The sequence below is a fragment of the Dromiciops gliroides genome, chromosome 6 (genome assembly GCF_019393635.1).
Source record: "Dromiciops gliroides isolate mDroGli1 chromosome 6, mDroGli1.pri, whole genome shotgun sequence".
Classification (NCBI taxonomy): Eukaryota; Metazoa; Chordata; class Mammalia; order Microbiotheria; family Microbiotheriidae; genus Dromiciops; species Dromiciops gliroides.
Window position 1 is genome coordinate 140,155,826 of NC_057866.1, and position 24,344 is coordinate 140,180,169.

The 24,344-nt window shown below is 39.2% G+C and overlaps 1 protein-coding gene across 6 annotated transcripts in view; it reads right to left on the reverse strand.

Annotated features, from left to right (window-relative positions):
• LOC122730830 (UDP-glucuronosyltransferase 2A1-like) overlaps positions 1 to 24,344 on the reverse strand; it is a 235,081-nt gene that overhangs the window by 73,385 nt on the left and 137,352 nt on the right. The window contains exon 1 of one of the 6 annotated variants that reach the window (XM_043970311.1): positions 15,558 to 15,611. The exons of the other annotated variants lie outside the window; for them this stretch is intronic. Within the exon in view, the coding sequence (XP_043826246.1) occupies positions 15,558 to 15,594 (37 nt within the window). The 5' untranslated portion in view covers positions 15,595 to 15,611. Of the gene's footprint in view, positions 1 to 15,557; positions 15,612 to 24,344 lie in introns of those variants that run through there. 6 annotated transcript variants of the gene reach the window in all.

Genomic DNA, 24,344 nt, shown 5'->3' on the forward strand with positions numbered 1-24,344 from the left:
CAGTACAAATCGTCTTAAATCTAGGCTGTCTATATTCCTTATAAAAACTCACCAAACCGATTTAGGCCACCTTTGGAGTGAGTCAGACTGTCTGTGCCGCGCCGCCCGGAGTCCCGCCAAGCCGGCAAAAAAGGCTACTCCCGTTCTCTCCCCCCGGAAGTCAAAAAAACCCGGCAGGCAGTCTGACATGCGCAGCAGGCGCACTGTACCTGGCAGGCAGTCTGACATGCGCAGCAGGCGGACTGTACCCGGCAGGCAGTCTGACATGCGCAGCAGGCAGACTGTTCATCTCCTCCCCAAAAGGGTGGTCCTTGAAAAACTGGCGTCTTTCACTTATCCTAACCGACTGTTAAAAACTTTCATATTTTACCACAGTACATGTAGTATATGTGTATATATGTATATTTACATTGAACAGGCCTCTGTCCAACCGGGAATGCAGATAGATGTCATCGGTTGATGAACCAAAAGCATGACACAACAGCATGGAGAAGAAAATTCCAAATAGCGTGGGAGCAAGCATGCATCCTTGCTTGACTCCGCTGTTTATGCTGAATGCTTCTGAGGTGTTGCCTTCAAACCGTACGACACCCTGCATGTTTCAATGAAAGGAGCGAATGAGGCTATGGAGTTTAGGAGGGCAACCAATTCTTTTTTTTTTAGTGAGGCAATTGGGGTTAAGTGACTTGCCCAGGGTCACACAGCTATTAAGTGTGTGTTAAGTATCCGAGGCTGGATTTGAACTTAGGTACTCCTGACTCCAGGGCCGGTGCTCTATCCACTGTGCCACCTAGCAGCCCCGAGGGCAACCAATTCTCGAGAGAATTTCTAAAAGAAATTTCCAAAACTTCCAAAAGTTTCCAAACTTTAGGCCTTAAATATCCCTAGACCCACAGCCTCCTAGAGTCCAGTTGTGATTTGGCCCATACATTTTAGACTACTTTAGTCCATTTTACCAATTGATAAGAATTATTTGACATCTCCCTGCTCTCCCTCAACTCCAGCCTTCACTGAAGGTAAGAACCCTTGGGAAGAAGAGACCCACCATTCTTGCCATCATCAACATCAATAGATGCTCAATTGCCAACAACAGACAGATGAAGACAGCCCAAGAACTCATAGAGCAACAAAGCCTACCACACTGAATTTACTTCCATTCTAGCTCCCATAGCCATTGTCAAGGAAACTGATTTTTGTGTAGATGCAACCATTTGAGGGGTGATAGCTTGGTGGTGCAATGGATGGAGTACCAGGCCTGAAGTCAGAAACACTCTTCTTCCTGAGTTCAAATCTGGCCTCGGACACTTAATAGCTGTGTGACCCTGGGTAAATCACTTAACCATGTTTGCCTCAGTTTCCTTATCTGTAAGATGAGCTGGTGAAGAAAATGGCAAACCACTCTAGTATCTTTGTTAAGAAAACTTCAGATTGGGTCATGACACGTCCATGGGGATATGATGGAAATGATTCAACAACAACCATACCAAACCTGGTGACTGCTTCTGCAGGTTCAATAAGCCAATTAATAATTATTAAAATTAAAGACTGAGTGGAGGTGTTGGAGTCAGTGCTGCCACTGACACATTATGGCTACATGACTCTGGACAAGGCTTTTTAATGTCTGTATCCCATAGACAATTCTCTAAGACTGGGAGTTACAGACAACTTACCCATTTGCACCAGTAGGAAGAGCTCTCAACATGGATGAAATCACAGGTGTGAACCCCATGAAGAACATGCAGGGCTTTCCAAAAACTTTTAGTTTACTCGCTAAAAAGTGCACAAAGACTCTTTGCACACTTTCTGTGTGTGTGTGTGTGCCTGTGTGCCTGTGTGTCTGTGTGTCAGTGTTTATGGGTTGAGCCAAGTTAATAACTTCTGCTCTGTATGCCTATATGTTTATGTGTATGTATACATGTGTGTATGAATAAGTATCTGTGTAATCATATTTAAACACTATCTTGAAGTTTACTGAGCATTTTCCTTAGAACTATCTTGCATGTATTATAGAGGATAGTAGTATAATCATTATCCTCATTTTATAGATTAAAAAACCAAGGCCCAGGGAGATGAAGTGATTTGGTCATGCAGCAAGTTAGCATTGAATAGAGTGTCTAGCAAATAAAAGGGGGGTGGGGGAGAAATGGTTTTACTGTACTGGTCAGACCTCATCCAGAGTATGATGTTTGAGATGAGAAGTGATGGACAAGGTGTACTCCAACACCTGGAATGTGACCAGGACAAAGACAGTACTGGAAAGTATTGTGTGAGAAATGGCTGAATGATTTTGCTGTGGTCAAGCTGTAAAAGAGAATTCTTAGACTACTGAGTTGTCAAATCCCTATGAAGTCATTAGGCAGAGGGAGAAGATTTACTTGGCGTGGCTCTGGAATAGGGCAGAGATAGGACCAATGGCTGGAAGTTATGGGAATATATTTTCAGGCTCAATAAAAGGAAGAACTGTGTAGCAAAATTACAGGATATAAAATAAATCCACACAAGTTATTAGCATTTCTATACATTTCCAATGTAACAACTGGAATGACGCTATGTGCTGGAGACTTACTGTAGCAAAGCTCCGCCATGAGGTGAAGGCCTCTGAGGGCAAGCCATGTGGTCAAGGTCCTTAGCATCAGGAAGTGAAGTTTGCTCATGGGTACTGTCTATCAAGGCTACCAGCCAATCAACTTGAGGAGCCTCCCATTTCTGGGAGGAGGACACGAAGTAGGAAGCAGACTCTGGTGGAGGGGTTCTGTCTCTCTTTTGGTTCCTGACCTTGCCATGGTGGGTCAGATGATAGGGTCTCTTAAAAATAGTTAGATTTTTAACTTTCTCTCTGATCCTAATACTCTGTAATAAATACTTAAACACTTAAATACTCTTGATAAACTTTATAATTTATTGGCGACCACTCATTAGATTTTAGATATTATAGCTAGAATTTTAGCCCCTTACACCAAGAAACATAGCAGGAAGAGATAGAAAGAGAAATTCTCTTCAAAATAAATGGAAACATTAGAAAATACTTGGGAGTTAACAAGATACACTCAGGAACTATAGGAACACAATTATTAAATACTCTTTCTACAAATAAAGACCTAAATAATTGGGGAAATATTATTTATGGGTAGGTGGAACCACTGTAAAAGGACAATACTATATACTATATTGATGCACTTATTCAGTGCTATACCAATCAAACCACCAAAGAATTACTTTAGATAGATAGAAAAAACAATAACAACCTTCATGTGTAGGAAAAAAAAGATTAAGACTAGCAAGGGAATCAAGGAACAAAACTATGAAGGAAGTGGGGTTAATGGTTCCAGATCTCAAACTATATTACAAAGTGGTAATCATCAAAGCAATTTGGTACTGGATAAGAAAAAGAGCGGTTGATCAATGGAATAGACTATGTTTATAATAAATAGAGGCAAATGAAAATAGTAACCTAGCGTTTTATCAACACAAAGATGCCAGCTATTGGAACAAGAACTTACTATTTGACAAAAACTGCTGGGAAAACTGTAAAATAGTCCATTAGAAAAGAGCCACATGGCAATATCTCATGCCACATGGCAAGGGGTCCAAATGAACACATGATTTAGACATAAAGGCTGAAATAAACAAAGTAGGAGAGGAGGGAAGAAATAACCTTTTAGACCTATGAATAGGGCAAGAGTGTAGGACCAAAGCAGAGACAGAGAAGTTCACAGGAAGTAAAATGGATAGTTTTCATTATATAAAATTAAAAAGGTTTTCACACAAATAAAATCAATGAAGCCAAAATGAGAAGAAAACCAGAACCCTGAGGAGAAATTTTGCAAAACATTCTCTGATAAAAGTCTTCTTTCTCAAATATAGAGAGACCTTAGCAGTATTCTAAATAGAATAAACTGTGAAAGATTTAGTAACACTGATCATTACATTGATCCATCATAATCTCATAGAACTTATAGTATAAAATGTTTTCTATCACCAGAGAGGAAAATGATGGGTTAAGAGTATAAATTAAAGCATTTCCCCCTTTTTTCTTCCTTTTTTCAAAGAAGATGACTAATAGAAAAATTCATTTTGCATGATGTCATAAGTATAATGAATATTGAATTTCTTGCCTTTTCTTTTCTTTTCTTTTCTTTTGTTTTTTGGTGAGGCAAATGGGGTTAAGTGACTTGCCAAGGGTCACACAGCTAGTAAGTGTCAAATGTCTGAGGCCAGATTTGAACTCAGGTACTACTGACTCCAGGGCCAGTGCTCCATCCACTGCGCCACCTAGCTACCCCAAATTTCTTGCCTCTTCAAAAGGCAGGGATGAAAATTAGAATTTGGAACTGAAAATAAAAACCATGTTTTAAAAAAAGAGTTTTCAGTATTAAAAATGAAATAGAAATTTTCTTATTCACCAAGTTTTAGAAAGCCATTCAACATCTGAAGAAACTATTTGAAATACTGGGATACTTTATTCAGAAATGGCCTTTATCAGTCCCTACATTCTAAGGATTCAGACCCATTTTCTCACTAAAGGACCATAGCAACAAAGACTTGAGAGCTGAAAAGGACTTTAGAAATTGTCTAGTCTGACCCCCTAACTGAACACATATGAAAGATGGGAAAACCGACGCTCAAAGTAATGATTTGTTCAGGGTTACTCTGAAGTCCTTACTTTTCACTCTATCTAAAGTGATGTGGCCTTCCCCTAAAATCCTATAGCTTTTGCATATATCTACCACACAGTCAAATGAAATTTCTTTAATTTCTTTATTTCTTACATATTTATTTTTTCTTTCCTTACATTGGTTACAAATCCCCCCCCCCTTTTTTTTGGTCTCTTTTAGGGCTTTGGCATTTACTTAAATTGAGACCATCTTCTTTGATGTTCCTCATCACTCTTCCTCCACAGCTGAAAATTTAGCATATTATTGACCAGTCTCTCCAATCCTCTAAGAATAAATCACTTGAGATCAAGTGATTGATTCTTTCACCAATCATCTCCTTTTTTTCTTTCATTTTCCATTTCTTCTGCTTTACTAGATTGTCCCATGAAGTTAGCTATTTCATTTTTTTTGCTTTTTGTAAATAAACTCTTAGAACAGTTAGCATACATGAGATGATTCTGCTTCTTGCAGTCTCCACTTCATTTCCCATTTCTTCCTCACCTTGCTCTTTTTCCTTAACTCCCTGAAATCTGACTTTTTTCTCTGTTGCTCAATTACATTGATCTTTCCACAGTCACAAAAACTTCCTAAGCTATTTTCACAATGTATTTTAAATTCAATTTTACTCTTATTTTTAGCTCAGAATTCTCTCCTCCCCTGCTCACCCTCCCCTGTTCACCCTCCCCTCCATGCAGAAAGTAAGAAAAACAAAAGCCATTAAACTTGTATATGACATCAACAAAAATTCTTACATTAGCCTTGTCTTCTCCTCACCACCCCACTGGAAAAAAAAATGCTTCAGTCTACACTTTGAGTCAATTTACTCTCTGTCTCCTGGTGTGTAGCATGTTTCATCATGAGTCCACTAGAATGGTGGCTGGGCCTAAGTTTTTCAAAGTTGTTCATCTTTAAAATATTGCTGTTAGGGGCAGCTAGGTGGTGCAGTGGATAAACCACTGGCCCTGGATTCAGGTGTCACTGAGTTCAAATCCAGCCTCAGACACTTGACACTTACTAGCTGTGTGACCCTGGGCAAGTCACTTAACACCCATTGCCCTGCCCCCCCAAAAAACCCCAAAAATATTGCTGTTAGAGCATAAATATAAATTTCCCATTTCTGCTCACTTCCCTTTGCAACATTTCATTAAAGATTTCTTAATTTCCAGATAGAATAGACCTTTCCCAGTTCTTAATCATTTTTATTTCTTCACTGATTTCTTGTCTCTGACTGATTCTTTCTATTTCTGAGGTATGTGTTTTAGGGAATTACAATGAGCAAAACCTTCCCACCAGCCTTTCTAAGCATTCAAGAACCCCTGTTGGAAGGAATCAAAGGGAGAGCACAAAGGGAGATTAATGAGAAATTCCAGTGGCTAAGCTAAAATTTATACAAGTGTAAAAAATAGGTCAGGAGAATCTATTCTGTTCTAGTAACCAGATCTTGGGCCTGGTCTGGGGGCTTTGAAGCTATATTATTGTTATATTAATACTTAGACATATCTTCCAGGAAGAAGACTTTAAACTAGAGTTCTTCATAAGTGAGTCATTCATTTGTTGTTCATAGCTAAAGCAGGTCATTTTAAAGTGCATCCTGATAAGGGGTCCCTTGAACTTGCCCTTTTGAGTTGCCATACTTTCCGCGAACCCTGGACACAGAGCATGAGTCAAAGATGAAACTCCCCATGAGCTCACAAAATTTGTTTTTCTACCTCAAGCTGGACTCCCAGTGTGTCCTTTGGAGGCAAGATGGGTTCCAGCTAGTCTGTGCCAGGCTGGGATAATTCTTGTGCAACTCGGGTCTTTGGCAGATAAGAAGACCCTCCTCTCTTCATAGTCTAGCTGTTCCCAAGGGAACACAATGAGGCTTTTGCCAACACTGTGTTCCTCCCTGTGGGCCGTGGTCTCGTTCTTTTTCATCTCTTTGCTGCACCCGATGTCCTCTCCCCTGTCAGGCCCATTCCTGTTATCCCCTCCTCCCTTTGACCTGGTATCATCGAATTATAAACAGTAAAATTGGGGAACCATTTTGGATCCACGTCCATGTTCATTTCTCAGACAATAAACCTGGATTTCCCATAAGACGGGTGATGTTGTGATTGCCATTTGACAATACCCAGACCTCGGGGTAGCTTGTTGGTGCACTGGATGGAGGGCCAGCCCTGAAGACAGGAAGACTCCTCTTCATGAAATCAAAAAGGGCCTCAGGACCTTATTAGCTGTGTGACCCTGGGTAAGTCACTTAACCATGCTTGTCTTGGTTTCCTCATCTGTGAGATGAGGTGGAGAAGGAAATGGCAAATCACTCTGGTATCTTCGCCAAGGCAACTCCAAATGGGGTCAACAGGGTTGGACATGACAGAAATGACTCAAGAACAACAACCACCCCAAGCCTGGGGACTGCTTCTGCAGGAGCAATAGTCCCTGCTTCCTCAATGGCCAGAGTTATTGAGGACCCTTAGAAGGCAGTTCTCACCAGCAAAGTCCTGCCAGCTTGGTCACCATCACAGAGGCATCTGTTTTTATCATCAGTGGTCGGGACAATAAAGAGGATGCATTGTCATCTGCTTTACCTCTTTGGCCCCACCTCCATCCCACGAAGACTATGAGGCCTCTCTGTTGGATTAGCAGCTGAATCTTTCTCTGTGTATCATCTCCCCCATTAAAATGCTCCTTGAGTGCTAAGGGCTCTCTTGGTTTTCTATTTATACCCTGAGAACACGGCACAGTGTTTCACGTGTAATAGATGCTTAATAAAAGCCTTTACACTCCCTCCTTGATTCATTGTTACTCTGCTTTTCTGTCTTGACTAGATTCTAATTTAAGTCTATTTCACAACCTCTTGATGGCAGTGTTCATGTTTTATGGAAAAGTGAATTATTTTGTCACAAAACTTTCCCTGTCAGTTTGCAATTAAGAACAGGGAGTGTGATTGTTTTTTGACATGAAACTCCTGCCCATTCATACTAAGATTCATCAGGAGGTCAGCAAATTACTGCAATTTGGATATGTAAACCATAAATTGACAAGAGACTTACCTAACACATCACTATAAAACTGATCCCAGTCCTTCGTATGAAAATTCTGAAACCAAAAGTCAAAGTAGGGGCAGCTAAGTGGCGCAGTGGTAAAGCACTGGCCCTGGACTCAGGAGTACCTGAGTTCAAATCCGGCCTCAGACACTTGACATTTACTAGCTGTGTGACCCTGGGCAAGTCACTTAACCCCTATTGCCCCACCAAAAAAAAAAAACCAAAAAACAAAAGTCAAAGTAAATGTAGAAAAGCACATTTTTCACCTGTTCCATAAATGTCATGTTGTCAGTCAATATTGTCATGGGTACAGGAACATAGGAAGGGGGGGGATTGGAGTCCTCCACAGTATTTTTCATATATATTGCCCATGGAGAATCACAGACTATAGACAAAGGGAATTCCAAGTATCTCTGCTATGAGCTCACCACAAAGACACACGGCATCTGAAATAACAATGTCATGTCTGCCTTTTTTCAATGTCTTCATAAGATCTTTGTTTGAAATAGCACTTTCACACTGCTGTTTCACAAGTCTTGAATACTTGAAAAGCAGTGCTTGCAAGGCTGGTACATGTTCTAATGGTGAAAATATTTGCTACTCATTACTCCAAAGTGTGATGAAATTTTCAAAGAATGAAGCCAACTCCTCTGGACTTATTGCCACAGGAAAAACCTCAAAATGGAGAGCTGATGAATTACTGGCATCAACAAAAACAGTAGCTGAGGGTGTCAGCACAGTCACCTCATGGCCCCTCTCTATGAGCCCATCCGGGATGGTCTTTAAGTTGATCCAGTGACTATACTCCATGGGCCATACCAGGACCTTGCCACAGGACCCACAGCTAAAGCAACACAGCTGCAGCAGCAAAAGAGCTAAAACCCCTTTCTCAGACCTCATGGCTATTCCTGCTTTACAAACTACTAGGTTCTTCCCATCCTGAGCTCCTGCTTATATCACCAATAAGGAGGTTAAAATATAACTATTATTTCTAAATTCCTCATCCAAATAATCATAGTGATACCCAAAATGACACCTGAATCAATTTGGCAAGAAGTTAATATGTCACATGGATTTCTGTTCAGGGACAAACAATTACCTGGAGTAGCATCAAAGTCTCTGGTTTCCACAAAGTCTATAGTCTTATCTCTTACTAGCATTGTAACAAGGGGAATTCTTCTGGGACCAGAGAATCATTTTAATCACTCTGAGTTTAAATTTTAATGCTATTTCATTTTCTTTAAGGCATAAAGATTTTATAGCAAAATGGTCTCCTTTCCGTCTTTCTCACTTGTGCCTCAAGCTCCCTGGTCCTTAGATTTCAGGTTGAAGGACCTGGAATAGATCAAGGAAGCCTCGAATTTGAGCGCTGAGAGGGACCTCAGTAGCAATCTATTACAACTTAGGCACAAAAGGAATCTCCAGCATAACATAGGCAAGGAGTTATCCCCCAGCCTCTCCTTTAAGACATCCAAGGAGAGGAAACCCACTACCTCTTAAGGCTGCTTCTCCACTTTGGGGCACCTCTAAGTGTTAGGAAGCTTTCCTGACACCAAGACTTACTTTTCCTCCTTATAATTTTGAGCTCCTTAGGATCAAACAGAACTGTCCAATTCCTCATCCATGTTACCCCTCAAATACACGGACAAAGCTTTTGGGGCCTACAACGTGTGCCTGTACCCCCTATCCCACCCATGCTCCCCAGGCCTAAGTCTTCTTTGCTCCAGGACAAATAGGCCCAGTTACTTCCACTCCTCCATATGTGTCAAGGACCCAAGGCTCTTCCCCATCCTGGTTTCCTTCCTCTGAGCATTCTCTGGTTTCTCAGTGTACCTATGGAAGCACAAGATCAAGTAGATGAGTTTGATTCTAGAGAATTATAAGGCTTTTCCATAAACAAACCTAATGTAGTAACAAATAGAAGAGAAACAGTTGAAAAGTCAGAGAAGCAACAGGTGCAGCCCAGACCTGCATTTTTCAGTCAAGGTATCTGCATGTTTGTATATTTTTATCTATAACACTTTGCCCTGCTCATTAATAGCAAATGGATATCAATAAATAAAAATTAATTTCCACTTAACAATCACCTGACAGGCATAGAGAATGTGTCCTGTCATTGTGGTAATTGTGTTTGAAAAAATCCCTCCCAAAGTAGTTAATTCCATAGAACAAAAACCCGATAGATCAAACATAATTAGGATTCTTTGAAAGACATAAACAAGAGATAGAAAGGAACATAGAAGATTAAATGGACAATTTTAGTTACAAAAAAATGTAAAAGTTTTTTCACAACCAAATCCAACGTAGCTAAGATCAGAAAGGAAATATACCTGGGGGAAGACATTTTTATCCTTTCTCTGACAAGAGTTCCAACATACATAAGGAACTGATTCACATTTTCAAGAATGTGAGCCATTCTTTAGTTGATAGATAAATGGTATAATTCTCAAAGAAAGAAACGTAAGCTACCTATAGCCATATGTACCAAAATGACTCCAAATCGCCCAACAAGTACCAAAGGAAAATTAAACACACTAGCTCTACCCCACGACCCTGACATTGGCATAGATGACAAAAACAGAAAAGGACAATTGTTGGAAAGGTTGTGGGAAAGCATGCCACTCGTGTATTTTTGGTGGAGTGATGAATTGGCCTAGCCATTTGGGTGTGAGAAAATAATAGGGTGTTTTGGGGACTCAGAGACCCGCCCCTCCAGCACACACACAGGAAATCTGCCTGGTTTTGCAGGGCCAGCCCAGAGTTAGGAGAATTTCAAAGGAAATATAGAATGACCTTGCTGACTACCTACAGGAAGTTACCTCACTGAAACCACACCTAAATGAAGGCTTTTCCCCCTCTGAGGGCTCCACAGTCTGACATCAGCACAAACTGCTCCTTACCACCCTCAAATCCAGTGACCCAATAGATTTGAATGATTCTAGCCAATTAGCTTTGAGCATCATAATCCTGTAAGGGTGAGCTCTCCTCCAGCCCACAGGGAGCTTACACAGACACTTGCTCTCTTGGCCCAGACTCTTGGGAGAGAGTAGACACAGCCCATTTTCTCTCTCCTCCCCCAGATACTAGCTAGGCTTTCCTAACTTTCAGAGCCACGTGTGCTCTCTTTACTTATATTTAATATGCTTTAATAAATGCTTAATGCTCCAAAACAGGTACAGTAGCCTCTAATTTCTAAGTCATAAATATATTATAAACCCCAGCTACATTCCAAAAACTTGGGACAATTATAAGGCAACCACATTTAATTTTGCTTGCCATACTGGAAAAAAAAAGCTGCATGGGAGTATGCCCCTAAAATTAACAAATTATGCCTGATAGTTGAACTAGATTAACCATTAACCCCCAAAGAAAGAATAGAAAGAGGGAATATAACTCTACATCCAACAATATTTATAGGAATTCTTTTGGAGGTAGCCCCAAACTGGAAACTAAGGAGCTATCCTATTATGAAATGATTAAACACCTTTGGCTATAGAAATGATATGGAATATTATTGGCTTATGAGACATCATGAAATGCCCCTATTGACAACTGTTGAAAGGATATGAACAGGTAGTTTCCAGAAGAAGAAAGCAAAACTATCTATAGTCATATGAAAAAATGCTTAAAATCCTAACTGATCAGAGAAATACAAATTAAAACAACCCTGTGGTAGCACCTAACAGCCACCAGATTGGCTAAGGTGCTGCTTTTCTTTGTTTCAGCTGTGTCTGATTCTTTGTCACCCCATTTGGGGTTTTCTTGGCAAAGATGCTAGAGTGGTTTGCCATTTCTCCAACTCATTTTCCAGGTGAGAAAACTGAACCAAGCAGGGTTAAGTGACTTGCCCAGGGCCACACAACTAGCAAGTGTATGGAGCCAGATGTGAACTCATGTGAACAAAACTTACTGACTCCAGGGTCAGCACTGTGCCCTATAGGTTCCCTTGGCTATCATAATATAAAAGAAAAATGACAAATTTTCAAGGAGATATAGTAAAATAGGGACACTATTGCATGGTTGGTAGAATTAGACACTGATCCAATCATTCTGAAGAACAATTTGGAACTATGCCAAGGGGCAACAAATTAAAAGTGCCCTTTGTGCAATACCACTACCCTAGTAGAGTATCTCAAAGAGGTCGAAGGAAAAGCAAAAGGAAAAGGACTTATATTCACAGAAATATTTTTAGCAGTTCTTTTCAGGGTGGCAAAGAATTGGAAATTCAGGGGATGCCCATCAGTTGGGGAATGGCTAAACAAGATGTGGTATGTAAGGATAATGGAATAATACTATTTTGGTATAAGAAATGAGAAAAGCACCTTCAGAAAAATCTAGGTAGACCTGTATAAACTGAAATAAAATGAAGTGAGCAGCACCAGAATTTTGGACACATTAAAAGCTATATTGTATGATGATCAACTTTGAATTACTTAGGTATTCTGAGCAGTGAAATGATCCTAAAGAATGTGGAAGGAGTTGTCATGAAAAGTGGTAATCCCCTTCAGACAGAGAACTGATAGTGTCCTTTTATTTTATTTTATTTTATTTTTTTTGTTGACACAATCGGGGTTAAGTGATTTGCCCAGGGTCACACAGTCAGTAGGTGTAAAATTTCTGAAGCCAGATTTTACCTCATGTTCTCCTGAGTTTAGGGCCAGTGCTCTATCCACTGTGCCACCTAGCTGCCCCATAGTCGCCTCTTGTATTCTTGGAAATACTTTTTTTTTCATGGGCCAATGAGGGTTAAATGACTTGGCCAGTGTCACACATAAAGTTAATGTCAAATGTCTGAGGTTGGATTTGAACTCAGGTCCTCCTGAATGCAGAAGTGGTGCTTTAACCACTGTGCCACCTAGCTGTTCAGATGGAGTCTTAATAAAGACCAAAGCACATTTTTTCACTTTCTTTTTCTTTTAAAAGTTAAAAAAGATTGCCAAATAAATAAATAATAAATTAAACAGAACTATGAAATTCACAATTTCAGAGGAAACTGGGAAGGCCTCTATGAAACAATTCATAGTGAAGAAAGCAGAATAATGTGTACAATGATTACATTTTAGAGAAAAATAACTTTAAAAGATTTTTGAACTATGGTCAATGCAACAAGTCCAAAAGAATGAAGAATAAAACACCCCTTGCCTTCTGACAAAGGGGGTGATATATTTAAAAGGAAGAAAGAAACATACATTTTTGGATCAGGCTAATATGGGGATTTATTTTTCCAGACTATGGAGATTTGTACTGAGGATTATTTTTTACAGATTTCTCAGAGTGGATGTGGAAGTGACGGCAGTGGGAGGGATCGATGAATAATTTTTAAAACGTACTTGAAAAATAAAATAAAATTCTAAGTAACTCAGCACAACAATATCACTGAATGAGATGTATTAGGCTCCTTAGAGTTTATTTAGTTCAACTCTCAGATTTTGGAGATGATGATAATGTGACTTGTTCAAGGTCACACAGAGAGTAAATTGCAGAAATAAACCCATGATCTTTCCAGTTGTCCTTTTCTAAATGAGGGAGAGAGTATGAGTGCAGTTTCTGGACATGCTGAGTTTAGGTGCCTAGAGGAAGTAAGGTGCATGTGGAACAGCTAATTGAAAGTAAAGGAATGAAGTTCCAGAAACAAGTTAGATGAAGGCTGGAGAGACCAGTTTGGAAGTCATCTATGTAATGGAAATAGATGAAATTTCAGCCAAGGGAAAGAACACAGAGAAAAAAAAAATTGCCAAGTACAGAAGCTTGGGGAATGTTTCAATTAATGTAACTAAACTTAGAAGAATCAGAGAAGGAGCAGGTAGCAAGGCAGGTACAGAACCAAGAGTGTAGCAATAGTTTGTCCAGAGTTAAAATATCTATTGGTAAGGAATAACATTTATAATTAAAGACTGAGTGGAAGTCCTGCCTCTGACACCTTTTGGCTATATGCCATAGGACAAATCTTAATGTCTACATGCCAGACAATTCTCTAGGACTAGGAATTACAGACAATTTACTCATTTGCACCAGTAGGAGGGGCTCCCAAAACTGATGGAATCACAGGTGTGAACCCCAGTGATATCAATAGCATTCAGGGTCTTCCAAAACCCTTAATCTGTAGTAGCTAAAAGTGCTCAAAGGCTGTTAGGACACTGTGAGTGTGTGCGTGTTTGTGAGTGTGTGTGTGTATGTGTTGCTGTGGGTTTGTCTTTGTATTTGTATGTGTCTGTATGTGTTTATGGTTTCAGTCAGTTTAATGACTTCTGCTCTATAATTTTATATGTATCTGCATAGGTATACATGTGTGTATGAATATGTAGGTTTGTAATCATATTTACATACCATCTTGAAGTTTACTGACCACTTTTCTTAAAAAGTATCTTGCATATATTGTAGAGGATAATAGTATAAACGTTATCCTCATTTTATTGATTAAGACACCAAAGCCCAGGGAGATGAAGTGATTTGGTCATGCAGCACATGAATATTGAATAGAGTGTCTAGCACAAAAAAACTGGTGGGTGAAGAAATGGTTTTACTACACTTGTCTAATCTGATCCAGAGCATGATGTTTCGGATGAGAAGTGATGAACAATTTGGCCTCCAGCATCAGTAATGTGCCTATGACAAGGAAAGTACTGGAAACAATGTGTGACAAAGGGATGATTGATCTAGATGTTTTCCAGGTATCAAAGGGAATTCTTACACTAATAAGGTGTCAGATCCCTAGGAAGCTATTAGGCAAAAGGGGGAGATTTATGTGGGGGTGTCTTCTGCAAAGAAATGAGGCAGACCCAATAGCTAGAAGTTATGGGGAAGTAAATTTGGCCCAAACAAAGGAAGAACTAACTGTGTTGAGTTACTGGTATTCACAACAAAATTGCAGGATATAAAATAAATCCCCAAAAGTCATTAGGTATCCCTTTGTATTACTAAGAAACATAGTAGGAAGAGATAAAAAGAGAAATTCCCTTCAAAATAAATGCAGATATTAGAAAATATTTGGGAGCCAGCAAGACACACAAGAACTATAGGAACATAATTATGGAATGCTCATCTCACAAAGACAGATCTAAATAATTGGAGATATATTAATTATTAATGGATAGGTAGAGACACTGTAAAATTAACAATACTTCCTAAGACACTGATTCATTGATTCAGTGCTATACCAATCACATCATTTCCATATGGGGTCAAGCAGAGTTGGACATGACAGAAATGACTCAAGAACAGCCACCACAAGCCAGGGGACTGCTTCTGCAGGAGCAATAATCCCTGCTTCCTCAATGGCCAGAGTTACTGAGGACTCCTAGAAGGCAGTTCTCACCAGCAAAGTCCTGCCAGCTTGGTCACCATCACAGAGGCATCTGTTTTTATCAGTGGTCCGGACAATAAAGAGGATGCATTGTAATCTGCTTTACCTCTATGCACCCCCCCTCCATCCCACCTAGACTATGAGGCCTCTGTTGGATTAGCAGCTCAATCTTTCTCTGTGTATTATCTTCCCCATTAAAACGCTCCTTGAGAACAAAGGGCTTTCTTGCTTTTCTCTTTACACCCCAGAACATGTCAGAGTGTTTCACTTGTAGTATGTGCTTAATAAAAGCCTTTATACTCATTCCTTGATTCATTGTTACTCTGCTTTTCTGTTTTGACAAAATTCAAATTTGAGTCTATTTCACAACCTCTTGATGGCAGTGTTCACGTTTTACAGAAAAGTGAATTTTTTTGTCACAAAACTTTCCATGTCAGATTGCAATTAAGAAAAGAGACTATGATTATTTTCATGATATTAAATTCCTGCCCATTCATACTGATACATAAGGAGGTCAGGGAATCATTGTATAGTTTTGACATGTAAACCATAAAGTGACAAGAGACTTACCTAACACATCACTGTAAAACTGATCCCAGTCCTTCATATCAAAATTCTGAAACCAATAGTCAAAGTAAATGGAGAAAAGCACATTTTTCACCTGTTCCATAAATGTCATCTTGTCAGTCAATCATGTCCAAGGTACAGGCACATAGGAAGGAGGGGATGGGAGTCCTCCACAGTATTTTTCAAATGTATTGCCCATGGTGAATCGTAGACTATAGACAAAGGGAATTCCAAGTATCTCTGCTATGAGCTCACCACAAGGACACACAGCATCTGAGATAACAACTTCATATCTGCTTTTCTTCAATGTCTTCATAAGGTCTTTGTTCAAAACAGCACTTTCACAATGCTGTTTCACAAGCCTTGAAGCCTTCAAAAATATTTCTTGCAAGGCTGCACCATATTCTAATGGTGAAAGTTTTCACCACTCATTACTCCAAAGTGTGATCAAGTTTTCAAAGAATAAAGCCAAGTCCTCTGGACTTATAGCCACAGGAAAAACCTCAAAATGGAGAGCTGATGAATTACTGGCATCAATAAAAATAGTAGCTGAGGATGTCAGCACAGTCACCTCATGGCCCCTCTCTATGAGCCCATCCAGGATGGTCTTTAAGTTGATCCAGTGACCATACTCCATGGGCCATTCCAGGACCTTCCCACAGGAACCACAGCTACAGCAACACAGCTGCAAAAGCAAAAGAGCTGAAACCCATTTCTCAGACCTCATGGCTATTCCTGCTTCACAAACTACTAGGTTCTTCCCATCCTGAGCTCCTGCTTATATCTCCAATAAGGAGTTTAAATATAAATGATATTCATAAATTCCTCATCCACATAGACATAGTTAGTGATGTACAAAATGACGTCTGAGTCAACTTGGCAAGAAGCTAATATATGACATGGCTTTCAGGCCAGGGAAAAATAATTACTTATTGCATCATCAAAGTCCTTCGTTGTCACAAATTGTATATAGTCTTTTCTTTTATGGTTCCTGTAAAAAAGGGAATTCTTCAGGGACCAGAGAATCATTTTAATCACTCTGAGTTTAAATTTTAATGCTATTTCATTTTCTTTAAGGCATAAAGATTTTATAGCAAAATGGTCTCCTTCCCTCTATCTCACTTGTACCTCAAGCTCCTTGGCCCTTAGATTTCAAGTTGAAAGACCTGGAATAGGCCAAGGAAGCCTGGAATTTGAGAGCTGAGTGGGACCTCAGTAACAATCTATTACAACTTATGCACAAAAGGATTCTCCAGTGTAACATAGGCAAGAAGATATCCCACAGCCTCTCCTTTAAGACATCCAAGGAGAGGAAACCCACTACCTCTTAAGGCTGCTTCTCCACTTTGGGGCACCTCTGACTGTTAGGAAGTTATTCCTGACACCAAGCCTAAGTTTTCCTCCTTATAATTTCTGCCCATGGGTTCTCTCATTTCTCCTCTTTAGGATCAAACAGAACTGTCCAATCCCTCATCCATGTTACCCCTCAAATATAGGGAGAGAAAGCTTTTGGCTCCTGCAATATGTGCCTGCACCCCCTCTCTCACCCACGCTCCCCAGCCCTAAGCCTCCCTTGCTCAGGACAAATAGACCCAGTTACTTCAACTGGTACTTGTGTCAATCAGTTAAGTCTCTTCTCTATATTGGTTTACTTCTTCTGAGTATTCTCTGGTTTTCAATGTACTTATGGAAGCACAAGATCAAGTAGATGAGTTTGATTCTAGAGAATTATAAGGCTTTTCCATAAACAAACCTAATGTAGTAACAAATAGAAGAAAAACAGGTAAAGAGTCAGAGCAGCAACAGGTGCAGACCAGACCTGCATTTTTCACACAAGCTGTCTGCATTTTTGTATATTTTTGTCTATAGTATTTTACCTTGTTTACTAGTACCAAATGTGTATCAATAAGTAAAGATTAATGTCCATTTAACAATCACCTGAAAGGCATAGAAAATATGTGCTGTCACTGTGGTTATTGGGTTTTAAAAATTCCCCCCACAGCACTTAATTTCATAGGACAAAAATATCCCTTCACAAGCTTTTTTTGTAATACGGTTTCTACTGTGATAGATCAAACATAATTAGGATTATTTGGATGACAGAAACAAGTGATGGAAAGGACCATAGAATATTAAAATGACCATTTTAGTTGCATAAAATGTGAAAGTTTTTTCCATAACAAAATCCAATGTAGCTGAAATCAGATGGGGAATATACTTGGAGGAATAAATTTTCATAATTTCTCTGATAAGATCTCCAACCTATATAAGGAACTGATTCATGATGTAAAGAATATGAATCATTCTTCAATTGATACATGGTGTAAGGAAAGAAACACAAGTCTCTAAGAAAGAAACGTAAGCTATCTTTAGCCATATGGAACAAGATTACTCCAAATCTCTAACAAGTACACCAAAGAAATTTTTTTAAAAAATAGCTCTAGTTCTCAACCCTGACATTAGCATAGATGACAAAAAAGGAAAGGAAGAATATTGGAAAGGTTGTGGAAAAGCAGGTAAACTAGTGTATTGTTGGTGGATTAATGAATTGGCTTAGTCATTCTGTAAAGAAAGAAGCATGGGAGTATGCCCCCCAAATTAAAAAATTATGCCTAATGGTTGAACTAGATATACCATTGTTATGCCTTTATGACCAAAGAAAGCAAAGAAAGAGCGAATATATCTCGATGACCAGCAATATTTATACGAATTCTTTTGGAGGTAGCCCCAAATTGGAAAATAAGGAGCTATCCTGTTGTGAAATGATTAAAAACCTTTTGCTATATAAATAAACTGGAATATTATTGGTTCATGAGACATTGTGAAATGCCTCAATTGACAACTGTTGAAAGGATATGACCAGGCAGTTTCTAAAAGAAGAAAGCAAAGCTATCTATAGTCATATGAAAAAAATGATCAAATCATGATTGATTAGAGAAACACAAATTAAAACAACCCTGAGGTAGCACCTAACAGCCACCAGATTGGCTAAGGTGCTGCTCTTCCTCTGTTTCAATTGTGTCTGATTCTTAGTGACCCCATTTGGGGTTTTCTTGGCAAAGATGCTAGAATTATTTGCCATTGCTTTGTCCAACTCATTTTCCAGATGAGAAAACTGAACCAAGCGGGGTCAAGTGACTTGCCCAGGGCCACACAACTATCAAGTGTATGGGGCCAGATGTGAACTCATGAGGACAAATCTTCCTGAGTCTAGGGACAGCACTGTATCCTCTGTGCCCTCTAGTTGCCCTGGGTTACCATGATAGTAAAGAAAAATGACAAATTTTGAAGGAGACATGGAAAAATTGGGACATTAATGCATTGTTGGTAGAATTACAAACAGATACAACCATTCTTGAGAACAAGTTGGAACTATGCCAAGGGTCGATAAAATTGTAAGTGCCCTTTGACCCTGCAATACCACTGCTAGGAGTGTATCTCAAAGTGGTCAAAGGAAAAGGAAAAGGACTCAGGTAGAGAAATATTTTTAGCAGTTCTTTTTGTGGTGGCAAAGAATTGGAAATTGACAGGATGTCCATCAATTGGAGAATGGCTAAACAAGATGTGATATGCAATGGGGATGGAATAATACTGTTGTGTTTTAAGAAGTGATGAGAAGAATGGCTGCAGAAAAACCTAGGGGGACTTGTATGAACTGAAGGAAAGTGAAGTGAACAGAACCAGAACTTTGGACACATTAACAGCAATATTTTATGATGATCATCTTTGAATTGCTTAGGTATTCTGATCAGTGAAATGTTTCTAAAGAATTTCGCAGGATCTATGATAAAAAATGCTAATTACCTTCAGAGAGAGAACTGATGGAGTCTGAATATAGACTGAAGCACATTTTTTCACTTTCTTTTCCTTTAAAGATTGAAAAAAAGATTGCTGAAAATAAATAAATAATAAATTAAAAGAGAACTATGAAATGCACAATTTCAGAGGAAATTGGGAAGGCCTCTATGAATCAGTTCAAAGTGAAGAAAACAGAATAATGTGTACAATGATTAAATTTTAGAGAAAAATAACTTTGAAAGATTTTAAAACTATGATGAATGCAACAAGTCCAAAAGAATGAAGAGTTAAACATCCCTCACCCCCTGACAAAGTGGTGATAAATTTAAAATGAAGAAAGAAATACATTTTTGGATATGGTTAATATTGGAATATATATTTCCAGACTAAAGAGATATGTATTGAGGAATATTTTTTTACACATTTCTCAAGAGTGATGTGGAAGGGAAGGCAGTGAGGGGGATCAATTAATAATTAAAAACTCACTTGAAAAATAAAAGAAAATTATAAGTAACTCAGAACAACAATATCACTGAATGAGAAGTATTAGGCTCCTTACAGTTTATTTAGTTGAGCTTTCAGATTTCAGAGATGATGATAATGTGACTTGTTCAAGGTCACACAGAGAGTAAATAGCAGAAAGGTATAAACCTATGATCTTTCCAGTTGTCCTTTCCTAAATGAGGGAGAGAGTATGAGTGCAGTTTCTGGACGTGCTATGTTTAGGTGCGTAGAGGAATAAGCATGTGGAACTACTGAGCCCATTGAAAGTACAAGAATGAAGTTCCAGGAACAATCTAGATGAAGGCTGGACATATCAGTTTAGGAATCATCTATATAATGTAAATAGATGAGATTTCAGTTAACTGAAAGAACAAAGAGAAAAAGAAAAATTGCCAAGGACAGAGGGTTGGGGAACGTTTCAATTAAGGTAACCAAACTTAGAAGTATCAGAGAAGGAACAGGTAGCAAGGCAGGTACACAACTAAGAGTGTAGCACCAGTTTGGCAATTAATACTAATTATAGTTAAAGCCTGAGTGGAGGTCCTGCCTCTGACTCCTACTGGCTACATGCCACTGGGAAAGGCTTCTTAATGTCTCTATGCCAGACAATTCTCTAAGACTAGGAGTTATAGACAACCTACTCATTTACAACAGTAGGAGAAGCTCCCAACACTGATGGAATCACAGGTATGAACCCCAATGATATCAATAGCATGCAGGGTCTTCAAAAAACTTTAATCTGTAGTAGTTAACAAGTGCTCAAAGACTGTTAGGATACTGTCTGGGAGTGTGTGTGTGTGTGTGTGTGTGTGTATTTGTATATTTATGTTTGTATATGTGTGAGGGTGCGTCTTTATGGGTTCAGTCAGGTTAATAAGTTCTGCTCTGTATGTGTAAATGTATCTGTGTATGTATACATGTGTGGATAAATATGTAGGTTTGTAATCATATTTACATACCACATTGAAGTTTACTGACCACTTTTCTTAAAAAGTATCTCGCATGTATTATAGAGGATAATAGTATAAACGTTATCCTCATTTTATAGATTAAGACACCAAGGCCCAGGGAAATGAAGTGATTTGGTCATGCAGCACGTGAATACTGAATAGAGTGGCTAGCAAAAGAGGGGGTGGGTGAAGAAACGGTTTTCCTACACTTGTCTAATTTCACCTAGAGCATGATATTTGGGATGAGAAGTGATGGACAATTTGGACTCCAACATCAGGAATGTGCCTCCAACAATGAAAGTACTGGAAAGAATTGTGTGAGAAATGACTGAATGATCTAGATGTTTTCCAGGGATGAAGGAGAATTCTTAGGCTAATAAGGTGTCAGATCCCTATGAAGTTATTAGGCAAAAGGGGAAGATTTACTTGGGGTATCTTCTGCAAAAGAATGAGGCAGGTCCAATAGCTAGAAATTATGGGGAAGTAAATGTGAGCTCAATAAAAAAAGAACTGTGTTAAGAGTCACCAGTATTCATAGCAAAATTGCAGGATATTAAATAAATCCCCACAAGTCATTAGGTATTCCTTTGTCTTACCAAGGAACAGTAGGAAGAGATAAAAAGAGAGATTCCCTTCAGAAAAATGTAGACCATAGAAAATACTTGGGAGTCAACAAGGCACACAGGAACTGTAGGAACATATTAATGGAATGCTCATCTCACAAAGAAAGACATCTAAATTATTGGAGAAATATTAATTAGTAATGGATAGGTGCAACCACTGTAAAAACAACAGCACATTTAAGAAACTGATGCATTTAATCAGTGCTATACCAATGAAATTAATTTCCTATGTGGTCAAGTAGTTGGCTGTGACAGAAATGACTCAAGAACAACCACCACCCCAAGCGGGGGACTGCTTCTGTAGGAGCAATAGTCCCTGCTTCCTCAATGGCCAGAGTTACTGAGGACCCCTAGAAGGCAGTTCTCACCAGCAAAGTCCTGCCAGCTTGGTCACCATCACAGAGGCATCTGTTTTTATCATCAGTGGTCGGGACGTTAAAGAGGACACATTGTCATCTGCTTTACCTCTATACCCCCACCTCCATCCCAGGAGGACAATGAGGCCTTTCTGTTGGATTAGCAGCTCAAACTTTCTATGTGTATTATCTTCCCCATTAAAATGCTCCTTGAGAGCAAAGGGTTCTCTTGGTTTTCTATTTATACCCTGAGAACATGGCACAGTGTTTCACGTGTAATAGGTGCTTAATAAAAGCCTTTACACTCATTCCTTAATTTCTTGTTACTCTGCTTTTCTGTTTTGACTAGATTCAAATTGGAGTCTATTTTACAACCATTAGATGGCAGTTTTCATGTTTTATGGAAAAGTGAGTTATTTTGTCACAAACTTTCTGTCTCAGATTGCAATTAAGAAAAGAGACCATGATTCTTTTCATGACATTAAATTACTGCCCATTCATACTGAGATGCATGAAGAGGTCAGGGAATCATTGTATAGTTTTGACATGTAAACTATAAAGTGACAAGAGACTTACCTAACACTTCACTATAAAACTGATCCCAGTCCTTTATATCAAAATTTTGAAACCAATAGTCAAAGTAAATGAAGAAAAGCATATTTTTCACCCGCTCCATAAATGTCATCTTGTCAGTCAGTATTGTCATGGCTACAGGCACATAGGAAGGAGGGGATGGGAGTCCTCCACAGTATTTTTCAAATGTATTGCCCATGGTGAATTGTAGACTATAGACAAAGGGAATTCCAAGTATCTCTGCTATGAGCTCACCACAAGGACACACAGCATCTGAGATAACAACTTCATATCTGCTTTTCTTCAATGTCTTCATAAGGTCTTTGTTCAAAACAGCACTTTCACAATGCTGTTTCACAAGCCTTGAAGCCTTCAAAAATATTTCTTGCAAGGCTGCACCATATTCTAATGGTGAAAGTTTTCACCACTCATTACTCCAAAGTGTGATCAAGTTTTCAAAGAATAAAGCCAAGTCCTCTGGACTTATAGCCACAGGAAAAACCTCAAAATGGAGAGCTGATGAATTACTGGCATCAACAAAAACAGTAGCTGAGGGTGTCAGCACAGTCACCTCATGGCCCCTCTCTATGAGCCCATCCAGGATGGTCTTTAAGTTGATCCAGTGACCATACTCCATGGGCCATTCCAGGACCTTCCCACAGGAACCACAGCTAAAGCAACACAGCTGCAGCAGCAAAAGAGCTGAAACCCATTTCTCAGACCTCATGGCTATTCCTGCTTTACAAACTATTAGGTTCTTCCCATCCTGAGCTCCTGCTTGTATCAACAACAAGGATTTAAAAATATAACTGATATTTCTAAATTCCTCATCCAAATAGTCATAGTTAGTGAAATCCAAAATGACGTCTGAGTCAATTTGGCAAGAAGCTAATATGTCGCATTGCTTTCAGGTTAGGGAAAAATAATTATTTGTTGCATCACCAAAGTCTTTGGTTGTCACAAACTGTATAGTCTTTTCCCTTACTGGCCCTGTAAAGAGGGGAATTCTTCAGAGATCAAAGAATCATTTTAATCACTCTGAGTTTAAATTTTAATGCTATTTCATTTTCTTTAAGGCATAAAGTTTCTATTACAAAATGGTCTCCTTTCCCTCTATCTTACTTGTACCTCAAATCTCCCTGGTCCTTAGATTTCAAGTTGAAGGACCTGAAACATATCAAGGAAGCTTGGAATTTGAGCGCTGAGAGGGACCTCAGTAACAATCTATGGCAACTTAGGCCCAAAAGGAATCTCCACTGTAACATAGGCAAGGAGTTATCCCACAGCCTCTCCTTTAAGACATCCAAGGAGAGGGAACCCACTACCTCTTTTTTTTTTGTTTTTGTTTTTTTAAGTGAGGCAATTGGGGTTAAGTGACTTGCCCAGGGTCACACAGCTAGTATGTGTTAAGTGTCTGAGGCCGGATTTGAACTCAGGTATTCTTGACTCCAAGGCTGGTGCTCTATCCACTGCGCCACCTAGCTGCCCCGGGAACCCACTACCTCTTAAGGCTGCTTCTACACTTTGGGGCACCTCTAACTGTTAAGAAGCTTTCCTGACACCAAACCTAAGTTTTCCTCCTTATAATTTCTGCCCATGGGTTCTCTCAGTTCTCCTCTTTAGGATCAAACAGAACAGGCCAATTTCTCATCCATGTTACCCCTCAAATACACGGACAAAGCTTGTGGGTCCTGCAACATGTGCCTGCACTCTCTCTCTCTCCTCCCCATGCTGCCCAGGCCTAAGCCTCCTTTGCTCCAGGATAAATAGGCCCAGTTACTTCAACCTGTCCTTATGTGTCAAGGACCCAAGGCTCTTCCCCATATTGATTTCCTCTCTATGAGCATTCTCTGGTTTCTCAATGTACTTATGGAAGCACGAGATCAAGTAGATGAGTTTGATTCTAGAGAATTATAAGGTTTTTCCATAAACAAACCTAATGTAGTAACAAATAGAAGAAAAACAGGTGAAGAATCAGAGCAGCAA